Source organism: Anser brachyrhynchus, assembly GCF_964034855.1.
Source record: "Anser brachyrhynchus genome assembly, chromosome: 21".
Classification (NCBI taxonomy): domain Eukaryota; kingdom Metazoa; phylum Chordata; class Aves; order Anseriformes; family Anatidae; genus Anser; species Anser brachyrhynchus.
Genome location: NC_137714.1, coordinates 6,584,545 through 6,611,652, shown reverse-complemented (window position 1 = coordinate 6,611,652; position 27,108 = coordinate 6,584,545). Strand labels below are relative to the sequence as shown.

At 50.5% G+C, this 27,108-nt stretch overlaps 1 protein-coding gene across 4 annotated transcripts; it reads right to left on the bottom strand.

Annotated features, from left to right (window-relative positions):
* Positions 1-254: 254 nt before the first annotated feature.
* PUSL1 (pseudouridine synthase like 1) lies at positions 255-25,266 on the bottom strand. Of its 4 annotated transcripts, none has more exons than XM_080563901.1 (8): positions 25,061-25,263; positions 23,749-23,806; positions 18,331-18,518; positions 10,206-10,355; positions 8,847-9,020; positions 3,795-3,849; positions 726-888; positions 255-397 (listed from the first exon to the last, which is right to left on the bottom strand). In XM_080563901.1, exons 1-8 carry the CDS (start codon positions 25,117-25,119, stop codon positions 366-368), a joined length of 879 nt encoding a protein of 292 aa, XP_080420027.1. In that variant the 5' UTR covers positions 25,120-25,263; the 3' UTR covers positions 255-365. The 4 variants fall into 4 exon arrangements, 1 of the variants encoding a protein (XP_080420027.1); XR_013941338.1 differs by lacking the exon at positions 255-397 and adding an exon at positions 2,773-3,693 and having other exon boundaries at positions 749-888; XR_013941337.1 differs by lacking the exons at positions 255-397; positions 8,847-9,020; positions 10,206-10,355 and adding an exon at positions 2,773-3,693 and having other exon boundaries at positions 749-888; positions 25,061-25,266.
* Positions 25,267-27,108: the final 1,842 nt, after the last annotated feature.

The following is a 27,108-nucleotide window of genomic DNA, read 5'->3' as shown; positions in this document are numbered from 1 at the left end:
AGAAAGGAAATGCTACGTCCGCCTCCATTCTAAGCCTGTGTCCTTCCCACACACACACCACAGAAGAAAACAAACAACAGAAACGAGCCCTGCTCCTTTTTCCACAGGTTTGAGAGCTGGGCCTGCACCAGAATTACAGGGGGGAAAAAAAAAAAAAGACAAAAAAGCAGTTATCTGAAAGCAGAACCGAGTTGTCCTTCCTTTCCCCTTGGCAGTCTCAGAGAGCGAGAACAAACGATGGCAGATGCCTGCAGTCACAGTCAGTGATGTTTATTGAGACAAGACCATGCGCTGCGTGCCCTGCAGACCTCAGTGCCTCATCCCCACCAACAGTCCTCCGGGCACTGTTGTATCCGACAGAGCTCCTACTCTCCTGGGGCCCTTGTTGTGTGTAAATCTGAGGGAAAAAATAAACAAAAACCATTGATTTAGGGAAAAAGATGGCACAGAAAGCACTTTAAATCTGCGGTCTCTTCCTGCCTGGGCTCCCTCCCCGCTGGCACAGGCAGCTCCACCACCAGCACTGGTAGGAAGAGCACCGCTGGGAGATGTTTGGGGGGATGTGCAGGGAGAGGGGGGACTGCAGGAAGGATCACTGCTACGACAAAGCAAGCAGCAGAGAAATGTGACGCCAGCCCCAGGGGGGACGGGGACGTTTCTGCTCCCTTTGGTGTTAGGCCTGACTCCCAAAAAGCCTCTGCCTGCCGTTCCCTGCCGTCACCCACCTGCTTCGTCATATTCCACGGATTTTAGGAAGAGTCCAGACGGCGGAGCCATGGCGTGCGGCGGAAAAGCCCGCGCATCTTTTACCTCCAGTAACTCCTTTATATGGTGAGGTGTCAGCTTTCCCTGGCCGACTGCAACTAGAGCCCCAACCATTCTTCGGACCTGGAAAAACGGAAAACGTGGCTGAGAAGGTTCCTCTGCTGGGGTTCCTCTGCTGTCCCCCCATCAGCAGCTGTTCCCAGTGCCACTGCTTTGCTCCTGCTCCAGATGGATGTTAAAGGACGCACGAAGGATGCTTTGGGCCTTATTTCAGATGCCACTGACGGATCCCAATCACGGCACAGGCTCGCGCATCAGGGTTTAGCCAGTCCAGGCTGCCGTTGTACACGCCTGGCATCCCGTACCCCCAGGGAACACCTGCAGTGCGTACTTCTTCAGAAGCACCACGCTCCCTAGTCCCTAAGCACGCCCCAGCAGCTGCGGCCACCCCACGGGAGCGGATTTCTTTCCACTCTGAGCAGGGATCGCACGGGCAGCTCGGGTCCTGTGCCGACGGGGGCGACACGACGCACGGCTGCTAGGCCTGCCTGCAGCGGGCACTGCCACAGCACCTTCTGGAGACCAAAGCTGGTGGCAGAAAAGGCAAACAATGGGCAAAATTACTCTGCTTGTTGTAATTCTTCCCTCCCTACAGCTGTGGGCATTGCGAAGAAGGGGATGAGGACCTGGAACACAACCTCCAGCTCCGCTGCTCTGCCCGGGAGGGAGGCTCGCTCTCATCGCACGTCGAAGAGAGCTGAGCAGGGGCCGGCTGGTTTCAGCGCCAGCAGCAGCACCCACACGCCCGGCTGAGGCAGGAAGCTCACACATGCCTGCCGGGTTCACAGCGGGGTTCACAGGTTCCTGACACACACGTAACTCTTTCCAGGTGGGGGGGGACTACGGAGGGGCCTGTTTCTCTCTCAGAAAGCCAAAAACGTAAAAGGAAAAAAAAAAACAAGCCGAGTGAGGCAGCCCACCGGACGCCCCCCAAGTCATCACGGTGGGGTTCTGAACGCCTCCGCATGTCCCAGCTTCCCTTCCCCCCCTCCACGCTCAGCAGTTCCAAGCCTTGGGTTAGCACAAACTTCACACCCAGCGCTCACCTGCTGCCTGCACGCCCCTCTCATTTCGGCACTCTCTTGGCTAAAAACCACCCCTCGAAGAGTTTCTGTGCCGGGACTCACGCCTGCCAGTGCCACCCGCGCACCAGATGCTCGCTGCCCGTGACTGGCTCTGTCACAGCCCTGTGTGCTGTTCACCCCTTCCGTGAACCAAAGGGATTTGTCCGAGGGCAGAGTCCTGACCGCTGCTCACCTCCTCGTGCCTCCAGCAGAACACGTCCCCGCTTGTGCAGGCACGATCAGTCATTTGGCCGGAGTAAACGTTCACTCTACTTATGGCCTTTCAAGGAGGAAAGAGAAAGCACACGACCTTCTCTCTCCAAAGGCTTAAGCGCAGCGCTGTGGTGAAGCACCAGCCCAAGTGTCCTACCCATCAGCATTTACCAAAGGACAAACCAAGGTCCACTAAGCAACCTGATCAGGCTCATCCCCAGCAAAAAGGAAGGTCCAAACAGCAAGGATGTCTTACCCAAAGGCAGGCACAGTCTCTCCCTACCTGCTCCAGTCTTAAACTGCACGATGTTGTGCCAAGAGCCCACCTCCGGGCCATTCTGGCGGCACGGGGAAGCAGCAGAGATCCCTGACGTGTGTTATTTTACCTACCCCTCACTAGAGGTCATTGCAAGCCGTGCCTTTAGCTTTGATGTCTCAGTTAGCTGGTGTAAACGCAGACTAATGGCAGGCAGCTGCAATGACCACGGGCTTGGCGTATCCCTGCGAGCAGGGAAAAGCAATACGTACAGCTTCTGAGGCTCTTTAACCCTTTTCTTTTACAAAAGCATCCGGATGGCACTCCGTAAGGCAGCAGCTGTACGCCCAGCCTCGTACCCGCCCTGTGACGGAGTGCAGAAGCAGATGCTCAGGTGCAAGAGGGCGAGCTCACCAAGCACAGCCTGTTCCTGCTCCCCCGACAGGCTGCCAGCTGGCACCAAGGCTGCTGCTGTGCTCGCAGAGGGCATCAGGCTCCGTGTTACTGGTAGCTGTTTCCTTCTGCACAACATCGCGAAGCAGCATTTCCAGTCTCAGGCACTAAATGGGTCACCAGCATTTTCTCCTTGTCACAAGAGCATCTGATGAAGCAAATCCCTGCAGTACACCAAGCCTTCTCGAGCATGTTGTCGTTCCTCCCCTGCTCAGATCCAGACACCCACTGTCAGAGAGCCCACAGAGCATTGCTTGGCACAGGATAAAAACGAACTGGGTTTGTCAAAACAGAATAAAAAATAACTGCTCGCCGTTCCCACAAAACACCCCCTCTCTCCTCCAAAAACAAGTCCTCTCTTGCCTGCTCTGTCTCCAGAGTGTGACCGTGGCCAGGCCAGGCAGGCAGAACAGCCAGCTCCCGATCCAGGAGGCTGCGGGGAGAGCCGTCTCCCCTGAGGACAGCAGCAAAAACCCCACTGGAGCTATTTCAAAGGAAACCCAGCGGAGGATAGTCAGCGTGACAGAGGGAAAGATCCTGCAGCCGTGCCTGCGTAGCTGCAGCAGGTCTTCCAGCTCTCCTTTGTGCAACGCCGAGAATTGCTTCATGCTCCGAAGCCAGAAAGTAAAAATTCCAGGCGGTCTTCGCTGGGCCCGGTGCCATGCGGCAGAGCAGGAACATATGGCTCTTGGTTTTACCACTCAGCCTGCAAGGACGGAGGTTGTGGAAAACAAAACTTTCCATCCTCCCACGTGGTTCTGTGACTTCGGTCGTTTCAGACACAGGCCTGAGATGTTCTGGTTCTGCTGGGTCAAACAGCGAACGCGGAGCCTCGCCTCTCTGAGGCCAGGTCCCTGTATGGCATGAAGCCCTGCGATGACACTAAACAGGGATGTGACATTAAAATCTGACCAAGGTACAGCGAGAGCGATCCTGTGGATCTTGGAGGCAAAGCGTGTGCCAAACACAGAGCTGAACAGTACCTGCCGGTAAAGAAACGATTTGCTCCTGAACTTCAACTCCCAAAACTCCAGTCCCCTAAAGGAAGAAACAAAAACAAGTGTTGAAAGTCACATCTCAAACGTGAGACCTTCTCACGGGAAAAGTACAAACCGCAGCTGAATGCAAGCGAGCAGAATGAGTAAGAAGCTGAGATCTTCCAGGCCTGCTTCAAAGATCAGCCAGGAACCTGCGAAACCAAGTGCGGGCAGCTTCCTTTGCAGAAGTCAACAGCAGAACCAAGCTGCAATTGCAAACAGCCAGCAACTCGATGCACAACTCTTCCAACCCAAATGCCGCTGGGCGTCTTTGCTGGGGACAACTGCGTAGGTCAGTTACGGCTGAAATGGAAAAAAAAAATCATTGTTCTGTAAGGGAGAAGTAACAATAATGAGAAATAAAGGAGACAGAAACCTTTGTCAGAGAAGGAACAGTGCAAGCGGATGAGAAAAGCAGACTTGCTGTCCCAAGAGTGAAGAGGGCCACGCAAAGCAGGCGCTGCACGGCGCCAGAGGCAGTCATTCGTTTCCTCAGGCTCACTCCCGCCCTGCTGGGACCGCCAGGAGTCAGCTGCTGCAGGCAAAGCTGCCCCCCAGGGACAGGCTGCCGCATACCCCAAGGCAGGCAGGATGACCCCAAGGCCCTACCACCCCAAAACTTCGACTCCCAACAACCCTGCACGTGGCAGAGGCCCGTCTTTGCTCAACGCTGCTCCGCGTGGGAAGAGAAGCTTTGACAGAAGCACGGCGACACATTCAGGGCCCCAGATGCTTTGCCATTCGCTCTGGGCACAAATAACGCTTCCTTCACCCGAATTTCGAGCATTTAAAGGGGGAGTTTAACAGCAGCAAGTGATGGCTTAGTGCCACCACTAAGCTGCACCGAAGCTCCCCGCGATAAAAAATAATCAGTTTAAACTAACAGGATTTGGAACAAAAGGCAGTTATCAATAAGAACACCTCCAGGATGGAAAAGGAGATTAAGGAGCAACAATTCAGCTACAAATCCAAAGCCTTCAGATGGAGGAGAAACTGGGAAGCACGACTTCTGTTCCAGCATTTGAAGGCCCAGCCTGCCAGACGGGCCCTCGGGCTGCTGCAAAACACCTCCCTGCGAGGACTCTCGAGGCCAACGAGTCCAACGCCTCGCTGACGTTTGCATCCCCTGCCAAACCTTCACGAGCTGCTTTCTAAAAACGTTGTGGTTTTGCTGATGTCCCAGCACCAGCCCTAAAACTAAACCCAGCGCAACCCCATTCTCAGGAGCAGTCCTGCAGGGAAGAAGCTGTGCGCACATCCCCTTCCTTCAGACTAAAAAAAATGATACAGGCATTAGGCAGCCACGCGGGAGCATCCCCACAGGTCAGATGTACCAACAGAGCCCCAAAACGAGCAGGTTTGCATTTCAGAATCTGCACCCCCAGACTGCCACGCTAGCAGGCAATACCAGAAGTCACCTGGATCAAAGTACAATAAAATAACAACAAAAGCTAAATTAACTAACAGCTTTTAAGCACTCCTTATATCCCCCAGCATTCCTAAAACAAAAAGAGACAAGTTTACCTTGTGCGATACAGAACAGCAGCCACCTACACCCACAATCTCGCCTCTCCTCCTCGCAGTGAGCCCAGTACCTGCACCACGGGGCTACAAAGATTGGGAACAGCTGGGGGACGAGCACAGCCACAAGGCATTTGCCTGGGGGGTTCACAAGGACAGGCTGGGCTTACAAGGGACACCTGGGCACCACGGAAGGGGCTGCCCATGGCCTGGGAGGGGAGAGAGCTCTGTGAAGGACAGGAGGAAGATGGAGTGGGGACAACGAGATTCACAGGCATCAGAGCAGGGCTGGCAGGAAGAGAAATTGTGGAATTGTCACTGCAGGGAGCGGCCACACGCCGTTTTCTCAGGATTCACAGATAAATCGCTGCTTTTCGCCCTGCCTGCTGTGTGTGTTGGCAAATGCAAAGGCAGCTTCTGCCCCCGGATCCCTCTTCATGTCGGGAAATGACAATGCTCTGTCACCTACGTGCAGTTTTCTCTCCCTCCAGCGCGATGTACGTGGCACACGGACACGTGCGGCGCGAGGCACGTGCACAAAGACCCAGTGCATGGAGGTCACGGCGCTGCTCGGCTCTAGCAAGGCACAAGAGGCAGTTTTTCCAAAGAGGGGCAAAGCCCTCCCCCCCCCAAAACTGCATGCACGGCCTCTAGCCAGGATTCTCCTCGCTTGCTGGCCTTGACAGGACACACCAAGCTGTGAAAGACAGCTCGAGGTACTCAGGAAAAACACCATGCAGGCTTTGAAAGAGAACACGGGATTTTTCTTTACGAGGGAAACTTTCTTTTCCTTGTCAATCTCGCCGATAATTCTGCTTCCCAGCCAAACTTCTGGCTGCCTTTTCCACTTGGCAGCAGAAGGCAGCACCTTGCGATGAATAATACATGCTCAGCTCGAAAACAGGTGACAGCAGTCACTGCCCAGGAACGGGGCTAAGTCTCCGAACACATCCTTAGCATTCAAAGGCATTCTGCAGGGCAGGAACACCGACTCCACTTCCACTGTTGCTGAGCAACTGCGTTTGACGGAAGGAATCGTTTTAACAGTTAGCCTTTTACGCGGACAAGCGGCCAATTCAGAAGATTGGTTTAAGTTCAGAAAGGAAGGGAAGAATGGGAATGAAAAGCTGCATTATTTCGCTAGGAGACCGTGCTTTATCCTTCTGCGGATTCTTCCCTCCGAAGCAGAAAATAAAGCTCCGCAGATTAGACTTTGAAAAAAAAATCTATTTATAAGCTTTTAATGCTATCAGAGCCTTTCACTGCGGGGACGGTTCGTTCTGCTCCTGCAGGGAGAAATACACGTGCGCCTCGGGCATATTTGCTGTCTTACTTGCAGAGTGGGCAGAGGCAAACTCCAAGCTCCACGGCTGCGCCCGTCCCCACAGGGAGTGTTTTACAGATCAGAAGGAACTAGGACACTGTAAAAAACCCAAAGCCAACCAAGCAAAACCACCCGCCCAGCCTGCCGCAAACCCACTAACCCCGGATCGTTTTTCTCTAGGTCAGAAAGTTGTTTTATATTATTTAATAACTCCTTTATAATACTTTGTTAATTAAGTGCTATTTAAACATGTTGAAACGAGGCTTCTCGAAGCCACCCCCGTCAGCCTAAATATTCGTTAAATCAATCGATATCGACACTTTTATAAAAACGGCTTGTTACAAAACACAAGGGTGGCTGCGTGTGTCACCAAGCAAAAATATCCTATCAGCAACAGCTTTGCTGCTTTTCATCCGATTTTTAGGGTTGATTTCTCTCTCGTGAGTTGTTTTTGGCCTTGTGTGGGATGGATTTATGCAGCAAGTTATGCAAGGAGTGGCAAATTCCCTTTTTTTTTACATTAAAATCGAAGACATAAAAAAGCTGATCTGTGCCAAATCTCATTGATTGGATTGACAACAGCAGGTCTGGACTGGGGAGGTAACCTGGCCCTTAGGCACTCAGAGGTGGCCTTGATGAGACTTAACGACTTAATTTACTTAATACTTACCTTGTTTTCATGTTAGCTCAGGTCTCTGCCACTCACACCGCTTCTCATCACAAGGGACAAGATGAGCCTGGGGGCGAAGCCCTCGGCTGTTACTCGTGCCCCTAGGTACGACCACCCCGGAGGGAGGGAGGCCACATTCCCCATCCGGCAGCAGCGGCAACCCAATAACGAGCAGCAGGAGTGCAGCCAGGTGACGGCCCCCGTTTCCCCCCCCCTTTTCTTGTGGGGACAGTGCTGCAAGGAGGCAGGAAGGAAGCGCTGCAGCTGGTGCTGGCTGCCCATGTCCGTGTGCCTGCGCAGCAGGGAGCACCAGCGGGGAGCTGCACCCAACTGGGTGCCTCTTCATAACGCGGCTGTGTACTGCGAGGCACCAACAGCGAGCAGGGAAAGCAGCAATTGGACAAAATGCCTTTTTCTTCCTGACCCTGAATAGGGAGACTGGGAGGAACTGAAAGACTCAGAGCATACAGATCTCTCTGTTTTTGCAGCTCCCTTTTGGGTTTTGTCCCACGCTACTGCTGGCAAAACACACCACTGGAAGACAAGAGCGGGCTATTTGCAAACTGCAGCGAGGCCCAGCTGAAGCTTGAAGCACAGCACTCACTGCTGCAGGCGGCTCAGGAGGTATTCAAATATAACGGAGGGAAAACTACGAAGAAAAGGGTTTTCTACTCAGAAACAAGGCAAACGTGGTTTGGAGACAAACAATAGCAACTTTTGCTCTCAAGCTAAAGCATGACAGCCACGCTTCTCTGAAAGAAAGAGGCACGGGAGCAGGGGCCATGCTCGGATGCTAAGTACCCGTGATCTTCCTGGGAAAAAAACTTCAGTTTCTGCTAGAGGGAGAGAAGACATCCAGCCACTTCATTTCAATACTTGCAAGACCTGGTCCTGAAAGAACCTGACACGCAACAATCTGTTGTTTATGTATTGACTGAGGAATATCGGGTTTTCCTTCATCAACATCCCCTGGGAAGGAGGCAGGAGTTGCTGGTGTGATCTGAGTGGATCTGCAGAGCTACAGCAGTGACCTAGGTGTTAGGTGGTGGTTTTTTTTTTTCCTCCTATTTGCAGCCTGTAGGCAAAGCTAGGATAGAAGCAGGAAAAAAAAAATCCCGTCCCCTGGCAGGGCTGGCCTTTAGCAACCAAAACGAGTGTGAATGCCGGACACACCTCCTAGGATCGCTCTGTGCCAGGCTCCGTACATCAGTTTACACCACCCTGCCTTACTGCACAAACAACCGGACCAGCTCCCCCCCCCTCAGGCCTGTTCAGCTTTCTCCATGAGGACATCGGGCAGGAGAAGGAAAGAAATGTCCTTTCCATACCGTCACCAGGCAGAGCTCTGCTGACACCACCCAGGGCTGGGAAGGCGATGCAGGAGGAGGAGGAGGAGGTCAGTTCTCAACGCAAAGCTGGAAAGCAGCTTTTCGGACAAAGCAAGCGCTAGCTGATCAGAGCAGCTCCTCAGCTAGGCTCTCACCTGGATTCGTAGTGGTGAGCCAGGAAACCAGAAGAGGGTTGGATTTCTGCCTGGACGATGGTTCTGATCGGAGACTGAAAGGGTGTTTCAGAGTTCAGCGAGCGAAAAGTGCTGAAGTCGTGGGTTCCCAGCAGGAACCGTGCCGCATCCTGCATGGCAGGCACGTCCAGGTAGCTGAAATTAAACACGCAGAGCAAAAAGAGAGGAGCATTACGTGGGACCAAGTATGTTGTGAGCCTCAAAGTCTAATTAATTGATGAGAGGCTTAACCCTAGCATGCAGATTTAACATTGCAGAACTAGGGAAACGCATTTTGCAAGACGAGTTTCTCCTGGAACAGCCCAAACCACAAAGCAAGATGCCAAATGACCGGAGGTCTGATGGCGTTCAAAACCCCAGGCTAGGTCAGGGGTCGGCAGGCACAGTCTTCTTCACAAACCTTTATCCTGCTGTGCTGCAGGATCTTAATTAAATTCAATAACAACTGAATTAAAAATAGCTCTGTCCAAACTGTTGGTTAGAGTGGAGGACAAGAGAACCAAAATCCTTTGCAGTATCTCATAAATTCAAAAAGATGTTGCCAGGTGAGAAAATGTCAAACACTGTGATGTTTTTCCAAACCTTTGAAAAGATAAAATTAGGAAATAACAGGAATGGAATGGGTGTGCAAACTGAACATGAATGAAACTAGGATGTTGTGAAAACCTCCCGTTTTCTTGAACGTGTATTTATCTCAGTACAACCTCATCTAAAAGACAATTACAAATTTTCTTCTGGGGTTTGTTTGTTATTTCCTTACCCGCTGTTTATCATGTCCTAAGTGTTTTTAAATGGCACTGAACTTGTTTTTCTTCCCTTCCATATACAAGCACTAATTTGTTATGACTCAGTGGCTACTCCACGAGCCCAGATGAACGCTGAGCCAGACACACCGGTTTGTTATCGTAGGGCTGCTCAGAGTCATGGGCTCTCACTTACTATTCAAACACACAAGCACCCAGATTGGGAAGCAGAGAGCTGGCTTACGTGCAGCCGTCACCAGAAACAGGCCAAGAATTAGAAAAAAAACCAACAAGGATTCTCAGCTTTCATTGCTGCCTGCCTTCTGGGACTCGACCCCAGTCTCCGAGCACTTCAGCAGTGCTAAGCACGGTAATGGCAGGCACAACGAAGAGCTGACAGCACGATCAAAAAGAGCTCTAAGTCCCAGGTCTCACCGCACGTAACTCAGCGCGGTTCCGCTGATTTCAACAGAGGATTCTTTCCAGTGTGAACTGGGGGCCTGGTCTTACACACGGACATCACCTCCTCCCCAAATGCTGAGGCAGCTGCCCGGGGAGGGTTTCTGGAGACACTTACCCCCCCAGAGGAGCCCAGCACAGGTCCCTTTCGAACACGGGTATTTCAGACCAGTGAGCGCAGCCCAACAGCAGCCGGTAAATGTAGGTTCTTGACAGCGCCGAGAAGCGCGCGTGGAAGTCACTGGTCACTCGATAGGCACTCAAAATGCTGGTAGAAAAGAAGAGAATGGGATAGGCAGAAACGTCATGACATAGGCAGAAACGTCATGCACCGATGCGCACACTTTTGCTGGTCTCCACACGTATGGAATTAAGACATGCAGTGGATGCTTCGAGAAACTGCACTTACAAGACACCAAATATCCTGCTCTCCCGCCAGTCAGTAGCTGACCACTAACCAAGAAGTGCAAGCGTAGGCTGCCACAGGTGTCTGCCAACACCGTGCCCTTCTAACACACTTTAGCAGCTACCGAAATAAGTGCTGGCATGCTGTGGTAGTCTTCCTTACAGGAGACGCTGCTGCTGTTGTAAACCCACATGCTTCCTAGCGATCTTGCTGGTGTGACTCCGAGCATCCTGGCCCGAACTTCCAGCCAATACCCAAGTTCAGCTGCCAACAGCTTTCCCTCCCCTGAATGTCACGTTCGGGTTCCTGTTCTCGGGGGTGGCAGGGCGAGGCACCGCTGAGGGGGCTGCGTTATTCCCCTACCAGCCCAGGTAGGTGCTGAAGGCACACGTGTGTGTGCACGCTCTTCGAAACGTTCATACGCATGCACAAATGCGAATCGCTTGGGGGAAAGTTCTCCCAAAAACAAACAAGCAGGGCAATGTCTGAGGTTTCCCAAGATCCTCACAATGAAATGTATCTCACATACGGAGAATGTTATGCTGTGCTACACCACGACCACAGCAGGTCATGAGCTTTGCAGTGGCTGTTCCAAATGTCAAGTGTGTATTCCACAAGAACCCCTACCAATTTTTTGGTATCCCCACTATGCTAGAAGAACAAAGAAAATAGCAATTAATCCTCTTTGTACCAAAGCAGCTGTGGAAATAATTCCCTTTGGACTTTTCATCCACTACCTTCCCTACTAGGCCAACCAAAACAGAAGGAGAGGGGTCTCCTTAAAGCCCTGTAAGAAAACATCTCCGTGCTTGTGGCCCTCACCCAGCTACGCTCACAGCCTAACATTTTTCCAAAGATTTGACTGCCTTAATGCACAGCCATAAAGGGAATTTCTACGCCGAATTTGACAGGCGAAGAAATGCTTACTCTGTCCCTGCTCCAGGCTGGCAAGCTAGAAACTAATTAATGCAGCATCATTCCCAAGCTGCTGAGCTCTTCCAGACCTATTCGCTTGGCTCAGAACTGCCCTAGTGCAGCTGCGAAGCACTGACTCAAAGGACAGGCAGTGTGTTTGTGCCTGCCTTCAAAAGACTACTTACCATAACAGTAATATTTCCAAAGCCCTCTGAGTCTAGCCCTCAAGTCTCCAGGACAGCATCAACTTAGCTGGAAGAGAAGCTTTGTAGATGATAAAACCAGATGTCCCAGCCACAGCTACCACCAAGAAATGTCTCTTCCCTCTCCAAATTCACTTCCTTTCAGCTGTCTCCCTCTGACCTTCCTGCCTCTTTCTGCCCTGGCACACGGGGAGTTCCTGACAACCCTGTCCCACAGAAGAGGCATTTTAACACATGCTCCCTTGGCATTTCAGCATTTGTTGATAGTCCTCTGGCTCACAGACCATTATTCATTCAAGGAAAACTGGGGAGGGCTGAGATCACCTGAGCTGTATTCCATCCAGATGCTTCAGCATCTTCCTGGGGGCAAAAAAGCAGCGCACACTTAGAGCACATTTCAACCCCGGTTTTGCTAGAGAGAGAGGTAGAAGGGAGTCAAATAGTTTTAAGCTTTTCTTTGTGACAAGGATGTTTGTGCCCTGAGAGGTGACAGAAAACAGCCACCTTCCTGTTTTGCTTGTCAAACCCACCACAAAAGCACACCAACGGACATCGGGCTGGAACCACTCCTGCTGGCAATTGATCCAGTCCTATGAGATACGTGGGTAAGAGGAAATACGAAGTCAAGCAGCCTTAACAAGCCCATAAGAGAGAACTTACAGCCCGGGTACTCTTGTGTTTCTCACTCATGAATCCCTTTCTTGGTGCAAGTGGCTGTCTGCAAACGCTAAAACACAACGGGACATCGCAGGGCTTCCTCTGCATTTCCCGTTGGCCTTGCTGCACCCAGGAGAAGGGCTGGCATCGCTCTCGGTGGTGCACAACACCTGGATTCACAGGACTTGGAAAGCACTAAAGCCCACAACACAGCCATTAGTGAGTTACCCCCTCGCAAGGATATGCCCAAGCCTTTTGCAGAGCCGTGGCCCCACACACAAGCAGGAACTTCCCAGCAGCAGACACCTGCACGCCCAAAGCAGCACACCCTGTGCTCCCTCTTAGGGCAGCCTCACAGCTCGCTGTAGCAGATGGAAATAGTTGAAACTAGGTCACTTCCCTCCTGCCTCCCCCCCACAGCCTCCAAGACAAACAGGACTTTGCTGCAGCAGTGAAAAGAAAGGAGCATCCCCCCCCCCCACCGGGTCTGCAAAGAGCAGAATGCCGCAGGCAGGAGAGCTCCTGGGGACCCTCACACTTCACACGTGGAGGAGATGGCTTTGGGGAATGGTTCTGTCTGCTCGCCTTCCAGCGACTCCGGGCTGGAAGTTAATCCAAGGAGCTTGCAAGGCTGCTGGACTCCCCTTTATAAGCAACTGGGAGAAATTGCCTGGTTTCCCTAAGCCAACACCGCTATTAGCATCGAGCGGGGACAGCTCGGTAGCCAGAAGGAGGGTACAAAGGTTGTCAGAGGGGAAAACACCCTCCTGTCTGGCAAGGGAGAAAGCAGAGCTTCCCTGCACCTCCCCCAGAGCGCTACAACTGATCTGAAGATGTCAGCAGCAGGTTTTGCTGGAGTTATTTTCCCTTAGCCCAGCGTCGCGGCTCTCACCGTACTGCTGGGAGCGTACGGCGAGGAGCCTCCATCTCAACGGGATGCTCTCTCTGCAGCTGCTGCTTTAGAGGATGCCTCTCGTGAGAAGGCAGCTGCTCTCCTGCCGCGTGCCCTCCTCCTTTTGGAGCTCGCTCGATGGAGAAGAAGGGATCCAAGGCAGACAAAAAAAATTGATACCATTTGGGAGCAAGCAGCAGACAAACCTATTTATTTGCTTTCAAAAGGCTGGTGCTTCAGGGATTCCTGCCAGCCTAAGTGCCTCTGGCTCATGCCCCTTGACTGCAGCGCCTCAGACCACAGAAGAAGAAATGAAAGCTGAGCTGCAGGCCTGCACACAGATTTGCAATAACAAGTCCACTGCCATAAACTCCCAGAAGAAATGCAAACTACATCCTCCAGGCCTGTAATGGAGTTTGAACCTAGGACCTCCAGCCCCCTCTAAACACAGTAATATAATTAAGTATTCCATTTATTTTCCTCTGTCTACATGTCTCCACAAGCGTTTCATCTCCCTTGAGCTTCTCGTGTTAACGCTTATGTGATTTTTATTAAATAAATGTCCTTTTATACCCTCTGATAGAGTGCTTCCTTCAGAAAAACCCATTTATGCTCACGATTCCTCACTGCAGGCATCCTTTCCTGACTCTCCTAGCAGACGCAGTTGCTACATTGGCTCTTTCAAGCTAGGAGTGTTTTTCCAGTATTTATTCCACCCGTTCTTCAAACGTTCCACGTTTCAGGCCTTGTTAACATCCCAATTTTTGCAAGGCTGCTGGTAAATAAACACTCAGCATTCTTCAGCTTTTTGACAGAGCCTACATTTCAGAAGGGTCTGAAGGCAAAAAAAACAACAACCAAAGACATCTAAGGAGAAACACCAACGTGTTAAATCCAGAGGTGTCCTCCAGCAGGACATCCTTCCCTCTCCTCTGACAACAGAAAGTGAGTGTCAATTTGCAGGAAGTGGGGGGAATCCCAGCTCTGCCCTGCTGCCACCCAGACAGTTTTTAAGGTGTACTTCCAAAACTGGAACCAGAACAGAAGGTGTGAATCTGCTGTACTGCTCTCTCCTGCCTAGGTGATAGCAAAGTCCTCCTCAGGCCGCCCCACCTGCGGAAGACGCTCTGATCTTTGTGGACAGGAGCCTTTCAAAGACGCTACACAGATCGAAAGGCAGATCAGCTGATAGAAGAGGCCCGTCGTGCAGCGAAGCTCCAAAGCAGGTCATTATTGCTGACGATACAGCCGGCCAGCTTGGAATCTGGTTTCCCTTCCAAGCTCTATCGACACTAATGAGTTCTCACCAAGATGTCTCTCTCCATCACCCCCTGCCTGCAACCACATAAAAGTGCTGAGCTTTCTACCCGGCGTTAGGAGAGAATTCTTCCTGGCAGAGTACTACTTACAGAGGGAGGGGCTGGCTGCTGCATGCACTTAGACTCATGCCCGTCACCAAGCTCCTTAATGGAAAGCAGCTGAACCATTTTTAAGAGGTTCAGCCCAAGGGAGGAGGGAGAAGTTAGAGCCGCCTGCACGCCGATAACCTCCGACTGCCTTCCTGATAGGGACAGTCCTGGATTTATCAGAAGACACCACCTCTTGGCACGTACCTGCCAGGCGTTAGCTCTTCCCGTCTGTGAGATCCCACCGCTGCCTCCTTTTGAAGATGCTAGCTAAAAAATTCTCTTCAACAGCAACCCTACACACGTGCCGTGGTCTGGTAGGACGAGAAGGTTCGAGGATGTGACAAGCCACAAGCCCAAATTCAGGGGAGAGGGGCTGAAATTCTGCAGCTGGTGACACAGAACAGACTATGGCAATGGTACCCTCTGGCTGGAAAATCAGCCAGCTTTGACTCCCAAACAACTGTTTGAGTGTTTTCAGGAAGGTAATCAAGACTGTGACCTACTTCAGGTTCCTTCTTATTGCTAGGGCATCCATAAAGCGTTCGACTCCCAGGGGGTGCAAATGCTGACCTGGTTTTCAGTCTGAGCAAAAATAATAACCAAAACCTCACGTAAGTCAAATTCTGTTTCAGAATCTTTTTTTTTTAAATAGACGCCGCAGTCTGAAAAGAATTCATCTCCAGCTCTCCTACACAGCAGCTGCATTAAACTCTTTGTATATATGTCAAAGGTGAAAGCTGTCAAGGGATAGTACCTCCTAGGCATCACTTAAACATGCAGCTTGGCTAGCGTGTGAGAGAGAGACTTGCTTGGCAATTCCTGCAAGTGAGAGGCCAGAACATAAATCTGTCTGTCTGAATGGATGGACAAACCATCAAAGTTGCAAAAAGGCGTTTACTCATCCCAACAAGTGTGACACCTCCAAATCGGCAGTGTAGTTCAAACACAGCCCTGTGTTTTCTTTCGTATCATTCATGTTCCTTTGTATTCTGTCAAAATTTTCCTTTTTTTTTTTTTGTCCTCACAAAGCAAGGGAATCTAGCTGCTACTTCAAGAGGCCAGCGAAGTAACTAGGCTTGTAGGTGTAGGACTGTCAAGTGGTGAGGTCCTTACGCTGCTCCCAAAACCCTTTCTGAAGGGGTTTAAGAGGAGCGGGAAGTATTTGGGGGAAAAGTTCAGTTAAAGCAAGAACAACAAAGAAACACCCAGCCATCAACAGGAATTACGTGCCTCCCGTAACAAGGCCTTTACAGCGCCTTCCTCCCTCCTTCCTGAGCTCGGATTCCAAGGATTTTACTTACAATTCCCCTTTACCCTCCGATGGCTCCCCTGGTGCTTGTTCAGGGGTGAAGGAACGCAGCTGGCTCCGAGACAGCTGCTGCAGCTTCTGCTCCTGTCACCCTGAGCTGAGAGCCCCCAGAGAAGAGGTCCCACTTTTAAATAAATGCAAGGCACCACTGCCATACACCTCCAGAAATCCTGCAGGAACGCGGTGCAAGGCTCAGTCCTCGGCACTGCTTTGGCACAGGCAAGCAGAGGGCACCAAGGTGGGATCTTGTAATAAGTCACCGCCATCTCACGCACTCGTGACCATCAGCATACGTTGGAATTCGTTCCCTGGAGTTCAGATGCCCTCCAGACATGGCACAGCAGAAGTCTGGAGGTGGGGGATAAGCACTGCTTAGCACTGCTGATGCAGACGCAGCATTTCTGCAACCTAACTGGAGCCTGCCCGATGCGGCAGTGCCGTGGGTACCTCGGGGGATGCTGCAACGTCTCACTGCTGTCACGTCCGTGGGCAAGCTGCCTACCTCTGGCAGGCAGTCTGATTCACTGCTTCCCAAAGTAGAGGCACACACCTTGCAGAGGTGCCTGAACACCCACCTGAGCAGTCAAGGTTAGAGAAGACTGCAACCTGGGATAGCTTTCCTCAGGCTCCTACCTTAGATGAAGGTTTGAATGCTTGCCAGCCAGTCCATCTCACTCTTTACTTTACACAGAGTGGGGGACACACAGGGAGGACCTCCTGGGGGAAAAGAAACGTCATCATTCATCTCTCCTTCCCTCAGACCCCAGATTGTTTGAGTGCCTGCACACCTAGAGCTGGGTTCCCTGTTCCACAGGCCATGGAGAACTGGAACCCTCCCTTGCAAAACGAAGGACAGATGCAAGTCTGATGTCAGCCCTCAAATCCCAGGCCTTGCTGTGTCGGCATTTGGGTCAGGCCCCGTTTCACAAAGAGGAGATTAGAAAATAAAGCAGGCTGGGTGAAGTGCGAAGGGGGAGGGTGCTTCGTAGTCATGCCGCTACTCTTACAACAATCCCATCACTGGGGTGGGGAGGGATTTGCTTTTTTGTCCTGGGTTCTTGCTCTGGCACGGGGAATTTGTCTCCGTAATCTTCCTTTACGTTGATGGCACCAGAGTGCAGTAACGTGAAACAGAGCAGCCAGGTCCTCTGAGTAATCACCACCTGGCATCTTGCATCAAGGTTCTGCTGCTCACCCAAATATTCCCTATAAAACACCCATTTTCTTGTACAACACACTGAAGTGCTTTGCCACGCTCCTCGTAAGGGACGGTCTATGCCTTGAACAGTTTTCAGTTCATGCAAATAAGACAAAGCAGCACAAGAAAAAGCAGAGAGCTGCAAAGCAGCTGCTGGTAAATGGCATGTTGATCCTACAGCACCAGCCCAGATTTGGTTTTTAGCCTAAAAACCCCAATATTCCATTCGATTTACACTTTAACCGTAAAAACGCACCCATGCTTGGGGAAGAACACAGCAACTGTTTGGCAGCTGACAGAGAAACTGCACAACAGCTTGGAAAGGAAAGCAAAGAAAATTAAATTCAATCCACCTTTTGAAAAATTCACAAGGCACAGCGATTGCTTATCTAATTGATGCAAGTTCCTGGCAAAAACTGCTGATTTTCTGCCTTTGAGGGTGGGCATTTAGACCCGGGTCTCATGCAGAATAAGTCCACTCTGAGATTTTGCAAGAAGTAATAACTCCAACAGAAAGAAAGAAGAAAAGAAAATAGGAAAAAGAAACGGCAGCTGTTCTGTTCTCTGCCAATTGTTGTACCAACCCCCTTACTAAATTCACACGCAGCTCTCCCTCGTCATTTACAGCTGGGTACAGGGTAAGGACTGTTCATCTATCCCATTGAGCAAAACCAATCCAATTTTGTTACAAAAATATTAAACTGGAGCTTGTCATGCAACTTCTTTAAATCATGTCATGTGGTAGCTGTGGTCTAGCTGGGAAGAAAAGAAGTTGATGTCGATGGAGGAGCGGGCTGCTAACACTAAAAGCAATTTTGTCTGTTTTTCATCTTTTTGCACAGATAGGAGTCAGATGTGATACTGCAGCCAAGCTTTTGTTAGGTGCTGGTTCAATAAGCAAGAAAATGAGGGAGTTTGGGGAATAAAGCGTCACTGAAAGTTAACGTATCTGGCTCACGGAAAACGAGAGTCATCCCCGTGGGTTCACTACTCACATGGTGACCCTCGTCTCTCACAGGATTTTTTGTTTTAGTGGTGCCAGCACAGATGATCTCCTAAGAGCAACAGTACAACACCACTCGTCTTGAATGTACAAGGGGTCTGGTAGTAGCAGAGAGACGTGCACGGGAGTGATTTGCCAACACACAAAACAGGAAAAAATGTATCTTGTGAGTGAAGATGGGAGATGACTGCTGCATTCCCCTCTTCTCCAGCAAGGGTGAAATAAAAGATTTTGACTTGCCACCAACTCACCGGATTGGTTCGGGCTTCAGGCAGTGATTTAGACCACGGATGAGCTCTCTCTCTCGAAAAGCTGGCTTCCCAGGCGCCCGCTGGATGTCGAGGTGAGCAGCGTTGCAGAGTGCATGAACGCCACTGTCTGTTCGGCTGGAGATGTGGAACTTGATGGGAACAACGGGTTTCAGGTTCTGTGCTGCCTTCTGCAAGTCAACATGAGACAGAACCATGAACAGGAGAAGCAGTGCCCTCCTCCTTGCTAACCACAGTCCTTGGTATCCCCATATCCTTTGCTTTATATCATTAGGTGAGTAGAAAAGAGGGCGGAGTTACCCATTTACACCCAGACACAGCCCCTGCGATTCACTGCTGAGAACTGCACTCAAACTCCATCAGCAGCGGGCACAATCAGCTCGGTGCACGCTCCTGGAAAGCTGCAGAACTCGAGCCCTAAAGGGACAGAACCAACACACGGGGATGGCAGAGCGCCATCACAGCCAAGAGTCCTGCCGGAGCGCAGGCTGCGTCCTTTGCTTCCAGAGCAGGCCAGAAAGGTGTAAAACAGTGCAGCTATTGCTGCAGGCAGGATTTCTTTTCCACCCCTGACAGGAGCAGGGCTACAGGAGGCAACACGCTTCCATTAGCTGTTACGAGTGGAGGAGGAGCCGGGGACCAGACGAGAAGCAGCACAGCACTGATGTAACGCGTTTATTAGTCCCACTGAGATATATAAATGGATCTAAGAATCAAGGCACGGCTCTCATAAAACACACCAGCAGTGGAGGAGCAGACGCTGAGCCATCCCGGCAGGTGTAAATAACCACAGGACAACCACACGCCACCAGCGGTCACAAGCTGGAGCTTCCTGATATTCCCTTCTTCTGCAGTCCTTAAGAGAGTGTCTTCTAATCAAGACGATCAGAAAATGCACACAAAATGGAGGGAGAGATGCTAACACAGTTAATTAGATGTTAATTATTTCAGGGTCTTCCCAGACAGGTCTACGTTTAGCAAAGGCAGGGTGGGTTTTGGTGAGGGGCAAAGGCAAACTCTGGTGGGTCAGAAGCCTTTGGGACTGCAGTAACTTCCTCAAACAACGTTAAAACCACAGCAGGTCTTCCACACAGCAAGGTTGGAAAGTAGGTTACCAGAGCTGCAAAATAGTTTTTGTCTTTGTGACGACAGGCCCTGAGACAGAAAACCCGATGTAATTTATTAGGGTCTATGAATGAAGCGCATCTGCAAGACTGGGGGAAAATAAATAAATAAATAAAAACACAAAGAAAAGCAGAAAAGCAGATGAATGGCTAGAAATTTCCTGCTCTCCCATCTCCCCTCCCGAGCAGTGAACCCAGCAGTGGTCTTTATTAGATTTCAATTTGGTACCAAGAGTCAATAAAGCTTGAATTGCTGACTCACAAATGCCTTCCAGATTCCTACGACTGGAGCAGACAGGATTCTGGGCTCTCAGGAACACACCATTAAAAGGCACAGGGAGGCAAGGAAAAACGTAACTGAGCGGCAGAGGAAGGCCTGGGAAACAGAACAGAAATGACCCTAGCCTCTTCCCCTTCCTAATCCTTCTATTTGGAGTTCACATGTGGTTACAATTAGCAATGAAAATCTTTATTTATCACCCTTAAGCAGAGAGAAGCAGACAGAAATCAAATAGTTTTCTGCAGCAGACCTTGGCCTGTGCCTCAGCAATTTGTCTTAAAGCAGAAGCTGCTTTTAAGAGCAAAGTTTCTGCAAAGATGTGTTTGGGTTTTGCAGACTCCTCTTCCCCCGGCCTCGCCTCCCCCTCCGTTCCTGCCAGGCGCGAAAGTGCCAGTGGGAAGAGAGCTGAGGGGAGGCAGAGGAAGAGAGAAGAGGAGAGAACATCCTCCTTTTTTCTTGCTATGGCCTCGGGGAAGTTTGGATGCAGCACTTTGGATCCCCGCACTGCATCCGATTTCAAGCACTGCATCTGGACAGAGCTGGATAACAGGAACAAGGAAAGGTCTGGATCTCTTCTCTGCCTGCGAGGGTTAAGCATTTTTGGAGAGCAGACTGGGGAGGAAGAGGAGATTGCAGGCTTGGAGGTGAATCTGGTTGCCTCCCCGCCCCGGCCACGGAACCCACAGAGGCGTAGGACTGAACGGCAGCTCCAAGGTGGGGTGTTTTCACAGCCGCCCTTCTGCTGCACGCTTTTCTCCTTACAGAGAGAAATAATCTCCTTACAGAGAGAAATAATCTCCTTACAGAGAGAAATAATCTCCTTACAGAGAGAACTTCTGAACTTCTTCACAGGCAATTCACTACTGATCCCTTCGCCTATGCGTACGTCTGCTCTCTGTGCCATCCAGACGGCCTGGGCGCCTATAGGCAGCTGGTACCATCCTCTGCTGGCTCCTACATACCCTGATCTGTTCACGTAACCCACGCTGATCCTCAAAAAGGAGATGTGTTATTTACATTCAGTAAGTGCCTGAATGGCAACCAGGTTTTCCTGCCCTTAAAAAAAAAAATAAAATGCCTAAACCAAGCAGGCCTGTCATCTGAGGAACTCGAAAATTCCTGCTGCTAATTCAGGCCCCTGCCCTGCTGGGCATCCTCTCTGGATCCCAGCGGGGGAAGCTGAAGCAGAAGTTAAGCAATTTACCCGCAGGTGCCCAGCTGAAAAGCAGCAGAGGAGATGCAGGAATCAAGGAGCTGGGTTCTCCTCTGGCGTTCTCCAAATTCGCAGGTCTCTGCTCCCTTCTTTAGGCCAGACAGCACGCAAGTGTCCTCCTCTTCAGCAGGTGCTTGGTTACAGGCACTGAAATCTTGGCTGGGCACCTGCTGAGCTGGATCGCCCCCACTTCCATCCTGCCTTTACTTCCTGAGCCGTAGCTGTTCCAGACAACCATATTCCTGGGGCGGCAACAAGCATCCCTGGGCGTCCCTCTGCACCTGTACTACCCTGCACAGCGGTGATGCAGGGGAAAGCGTTACTTGCATTTAGCAGGTCTGTTCTGCTAACCAGCTTCATTCACTAAGCGCTTCCATATTTTGAATCCCACTGAAATTTCCATTGTCGTGTGCCAGAACGATACGAATCCACATTCCAGATTGCTATTATTATTCACAGCTCTGTTCTCTTCTCCCCATGTACAAATGTTGGAGAGGGGAGATGAAGAACAGGCCTGTAAACGTACACCGGCGATGGCTGGGAAGCAAAAGTTCATCCACTTCTCTCCCTGAAGGCTAAATAAAAAAATGCTCAAGATGCTCAGCCACCAAAGACCCCTGCAGAGCATCTGGGAACCACAAAAGGAACCTGACAGATCAATCGAGGATGGGCGTGCTCAAGAGAAAAAACGTGCATTAGGGGTATTTTGGAAAAATAAGTGTCTATTGCTCTTTCCCGGCAGCTGGATTGCTTATTGGTTTCATCGGTGGAAGACATCCACGGTGGTTTTACTTGCACAGACACAAGGAATTACATTGCATTGCCAGGGATGCTGCACAATTTATAAGTTGCTGGGTTCTAATAAATAATAATGTGCAAGCTTCTGGTTGCAAGTCATCACAGCCCTGCTGACTCAATGGGTGCTATGTCAACTGAAACTAATTAAGAATCTAATTCATTCTCAGAGGAAGAGAGAAACGTAGTGAAAGCCAAGAAGAAAAGGCTGAGAAAGTGGCTCCTGCTGGAAGGAAAGGTTTCCAAAGCAATCTCCCATGCTGCTGGAATTATTATACAAACAGGCAATGAAGGTAACACTTCTGAGTCAATTTTCCTTTCTTTCCTCCTCCTTTTTTCTTAACCGAGAGAGGGAAGTTGTACCAAAGCTGCTTTGCATAGCACAGAGTTCATCTGTGTTCTCTTTCTCCCCCTTTTCCTTCCATGAGGAATAATATCTGGACTTGGCACAAGGCTGCTGGCCAAAGCAGTGCTTCATGTGGGAAGATTAGTTTTGGGCAGCATTCACCAGCACAATGGGAAACAGCACGCTCGGGAGATGCTTCAAACCAAACACGAAAAGGAACTTCATTCTGTAGACCCGAGCAGGCCTCGCATACGGCGCCTGTGAGCACAAGTAGCAGCCACCCACTTCAGCAAAAGGTGCTGCACGGGAGATTTTCCTTTCCAGGAGGGGCATCTGTAAGGACTGAGACTAGAGCATGGAGTCCTGCAGCATGTATACGTCCCTCCTCATTGCAGGGGGACAAATCACAGGTCTCAAACATCCTGATCTGGGAAAGCAAGGTCTGAAATTCTGCTTTGCACCCACCACAAGCAAGCTGGGCTTCCAAGTATTTCAAGTCAAATATATTGTCTCCAAATATATTTGTCTGCAAAGCCTGCCTCAGAGAGATATTAAAAAGCTCCTTCAGACCTCCGCATGTCCTGTATGATACAGACACGGTGACAAAGGGTTACAGACAGGCCTCCGGATCAACCACAGCTCAGCAGCTCTACCTTGGCACTTGGAGGACTGCAGTACACCCTCACAAACCAGTCCTTTCTACTTCTAATGACACCGGCTGTTGATCCGCACAGTCTACACTTCACAGGTTATTTGCTTGCCTGTAATGGCAAACGAAACAAATGTCTGAATGTACATAGAACGGAATAAGGATCTCATTACAGATTTAATCTTGCCCTTCCCTTCAGTTGCCTTCCTGGCTTTGGAAATGAGTGTTATGAAGTTCAAGGCTGCACAGAAATGGAGGAAGGAAGATAAATTCCTGCAGGCCCCAGAAGTTTTCTATTAAACTTGCTTTAAGACATCTCATGTGGTTCTAATAGACACAGCCCTGCTCAGCAGTGCCCAGCATCAATACCACCACATGAAAGCAAAGCACATATCCCAGAACTGGCCAGCAAAACGCTGATACTGTGAAAAGACAACACCAAATAAGTTTATCTTTTTCTTTTTCTTCTTCTTTTTTTTTTCTTCCCCTTTAATCACCCATCCTACCCATTCACTTGTTAAAACAAAATGACTTGGATAATGCAAAACAACTGCTGGGCTCACCCAAAGTCCGGCGCCTGGGGCTGAGACGCTGGATGGTTCAGAGGATTAGATAAATGAGATAGAAAGTCCTTTGGGGCTCTTCTTTCAAGATCTGCACAATATTTATACACTTTCTCCACAATGGTCTCAGGCAAGGAGCCATTCAAATACATCCTGAGAACTCATCTTCAAACTATTAACTCATCACACTTTCCTTCTGTGGGCTGCTTGGCAAGGCGAAGCAAGAACAGTCACCCAGTAAACTGAGGCACAGCATGGAGCACTGCTCCAGTTTGTGACCACAGAGTCTGGCTGGTAATGAGAACAAATCATGAAAATGTTGGCTATTAATACACAGGCAGGGCCTGGCCTGCCAAACGTTGCCCCAGACTCGACCTGGGCAAAACCATTAAGTTTCATTTTAATGACAATATGATTAGCAAGGACGTACCTCCAAATAGTTCTGGACTCCAATCCCTGACTGGTTAACTGAAGTTTCCATGACCCCACTGCAGAGTAAAACAAATACAATAGTTATTGATACGTATCGCGACCCTGCATTTTCTACCCCATGTCTTAACACAGAGTCCACCAACACACCCAGAAGTTAATGCTGGGCACTCATTATCAAATTGTTTGCTGCTGAGCGACCTCGACCTTTTTACACAGCTTGCAGGGACAAAACACTTCGAAAAATGGACATGAAAACCGAAGCAGTGGTGGCATTCTGGAAAGATGACTGGAAACAAAAATCATCCTTCCAATGCCACCTCCTGAACTGGTCCTTCAGACAGGCAATGTTGGGATGGGAAGATGAGGCAGCCAAATTCCACTAGAAAAGGGTTTGCAGGTAAAGATTTTTCAGGGCCTGATTTGGATGCCACTTACAGGACCCTTTCTTGCAAGCCCTGCGGATGTGAAGGCCGCGAAGACGACTTGTGATGAGCTTCCTTCGCTGTTCCAGGAGTCACAGCCACTCACAAAAAGCACCGAAGCACAGAGAGATGTCCTGAGGCCAAACTCGGCCTACCTGCAACCACGCAGGGTAATTTAGGCCAGTGCCCACAACGAGACAAACTCTGCTGTGCAAAAGAAGTGTGGGTTTTGGCTTATGGTGGTGTTATTCTGGAAAACCCTCATGCAGATAGGCACGATTCCACAAGCTGGGGCTGCAATAATTCTCCCACACACTCTTTTTTATGTAAACAAGCCTAACTACGGATGTGGGATGTTTAAGGCCTGGGGAAAGGCAGTCCCAGCTCCCTTTCCGCACCACGGCTCGTTCCACCTGCATCTCCAGGGCAGCGCGGGCAACCACGCCGTCCACAGCTACCCACACCGCCGGCCCTCCCAAACCACACTGCAGGAAATGTAATTACCTGCACTCCCACCGACTTATATCCACGTTCACCTTCCTCTCTGCCCTTTCACATTTTCCCTTTGCCCATTTTCTGCTTTTCCTGTCCAAAATATCCTCTAATACTTGTATGTAGCAGTAGTAAAGCACAGCCCAACCCCCTGCCCACGCTCGCCGACTTGGCACGTGTAGCAGCTCTCCCCTAAACCACTGTACCCCCCCGCAAATCTCTGCACTCCCCCAAACACCCTCTGTGCTCCCCCAAACCCGTGCACTCCTTTTACTTATTTTTTCTTTTTCTTTTTCTTTTTTTTCCTCAGTCGCCTCCCTGCAGCCTCCCCATGCCCACCCGGGGCTCCCCCAGCACCGTCTCACGTGGAGGACACAGGGCAGCTCCCGCACCTACCTATATTTAGTGCCAAAGTATTGAAAGAACACTAAATAGCGCGTTTTGGGAGAAACCATCCTCGCTGCGCTACCGGAGAAGCTCTCCCACCGCTCCCGGCTCCGGGGGGGGGCCGCCGCAGCACCGAGGCGACCCCGGGGGCTCCCCGGCGCCCTGCCCGGCCTCGCCGCCCCTCCTCGGCCGGCTTCCCCCCGGCAGGCCCGCCCAGCACCGCCCGCTTCCGCCACCGGGGCCTTCGGGGAACGGCCCCGGGCCTCGCTGAGGCCCCGGAGTAGCTCGAAAGCGGCCGAGGGGCCGGGGGAAGGCGGCCGGGGCTCGGCAACGCTCCGCCGCCGGGGCCCGGCGCCGCCTCAGCGAGGCCCAGGCTGCGCCGAAAGGCGGCCGCCATCACAGGGCGCTGCAGCCCCGTGTCCTCGCTGCAGCGTTCGCCTGGAGGGAAATTCAGTCCCTGAGCGGCCTCCCCAGGAGCCCAGGCAGTGATGGTGAGGGAATAAACCCTCGGAAATCCTCCTCCTCGGCTGCTCAGCTGCTCTCCAGCTTTTACAGAGCGACTGTCTTCTCATAAGTGGCTGCATTTGCCTTAGCGTTCACTGTTAGAAACCTTCTGAGAGAACTTCTTTTATTTATTTGCTTCTTTTTTAGAATCCTTCTGAGAGAACTTCTTTTATTTATTTGCTTCTTTTTTAGAAACCTTCTGAGAGAACTTTTATTTATTTGTCTCATTTTTGTCGGCTGATGATGGAAGCTGATCCCTTGGGGCTATTCCCAAGCATAGATCGAGGGGTTTTGGTCACCCCAGGAGTCAGTAAAGCATGTCAAAAAATTAAGACTCAAAGTGCCAGAGCAGGAATAGCCCCCACAGAAAAATGAAAGGCTTATGGGGCAAGAAGCGTATAAGGTGAGGCCTGGGGTACAGGCAGCACTTACTGTGGTGAGTGGTCCTCAATACTCTCCTTTCCTGCATTATTTTTTGTGTGGGGGATTGTTGACTCCAAGGCTGTGATGTTCTGAACCCACCCTGTGTGAAACTGTTCCCGAATCTGCCAATATCTGTGTCAAAGTCCCCATAAAAAACAGATGCAGACTTTTCGGGCAGGCCTGCGTTCGTCTTTTTCAGCGTGCCTATGAAAAGATGTGTTCAGGCTACCATCGCTGCGGGTAAATAACAGCTACAGCAACAAAAATAGGGTAAGACAGTGATAAACAGAGGCTGCAGATGTTCCTTGTGACTGTTTTTGTTATTTTAAAATCTTTATTCATCTTTATAAAATACTGAAGTGTGATATCTGCGTGTACAATAAATACCCTAGCAGTATAAACAAAGAGCAAAGCAGCGTAACAGAAAAATCCCTGGCACCTCGCACAAATCTGCGATCTGTTTTGAATGGAAAAATCCAACGAGCTTTCAGTTCGCACAATGGCATCCAGACTCCATTGTAACGAAACTGATGAATCTCAGCTTTGAAGAGGATGGCAATTTCCAATCCCCGAGCTTGTGCGTGCACACACGGGCAGAAACATCCCCATGCCTTCGTCTGTGCCGGAAGAGCCAGAGAAAATAAAAAATGTATTGACCGGACGTTTATGGAACAAGGTAAAGCAGAGGCCACAAGAGGTCACCTTGCCCATTCTGGACGGAGCTGATGGGCCGAGCTGATGCCTTCTGTGCTCCTCAGAGCCCTCCAGCTTGTGTTAAACAATGTCAGACGTTTATTCGCACACCAATACTCCGGACTGGGGCTGGCAAATCAAGCAGGTCTGGGAGCTCAGACAGGAACGAGAGCCTGGCCTAGAGGTGAATCTTAGCTGCAGTCTGTATGGAAATGGCACTGAGCATCTTCCTTCATCTGGTTTCATCATGGCTCTGCCCGTGGCTGAGGTAAGGCCTCAACGTGACATTTTGTGACAGATTCAGATGCGCCTGGCCCTAGTGTTCATTTCACTTCTGGTTTTAGTTCAGGTCCATATTACACAGAAGGCATTTTCATAAAACATGGGGATTTGCACTCTGGGGACTTCCCAGTCTTAAATTCGTGCAAGACTTGCAG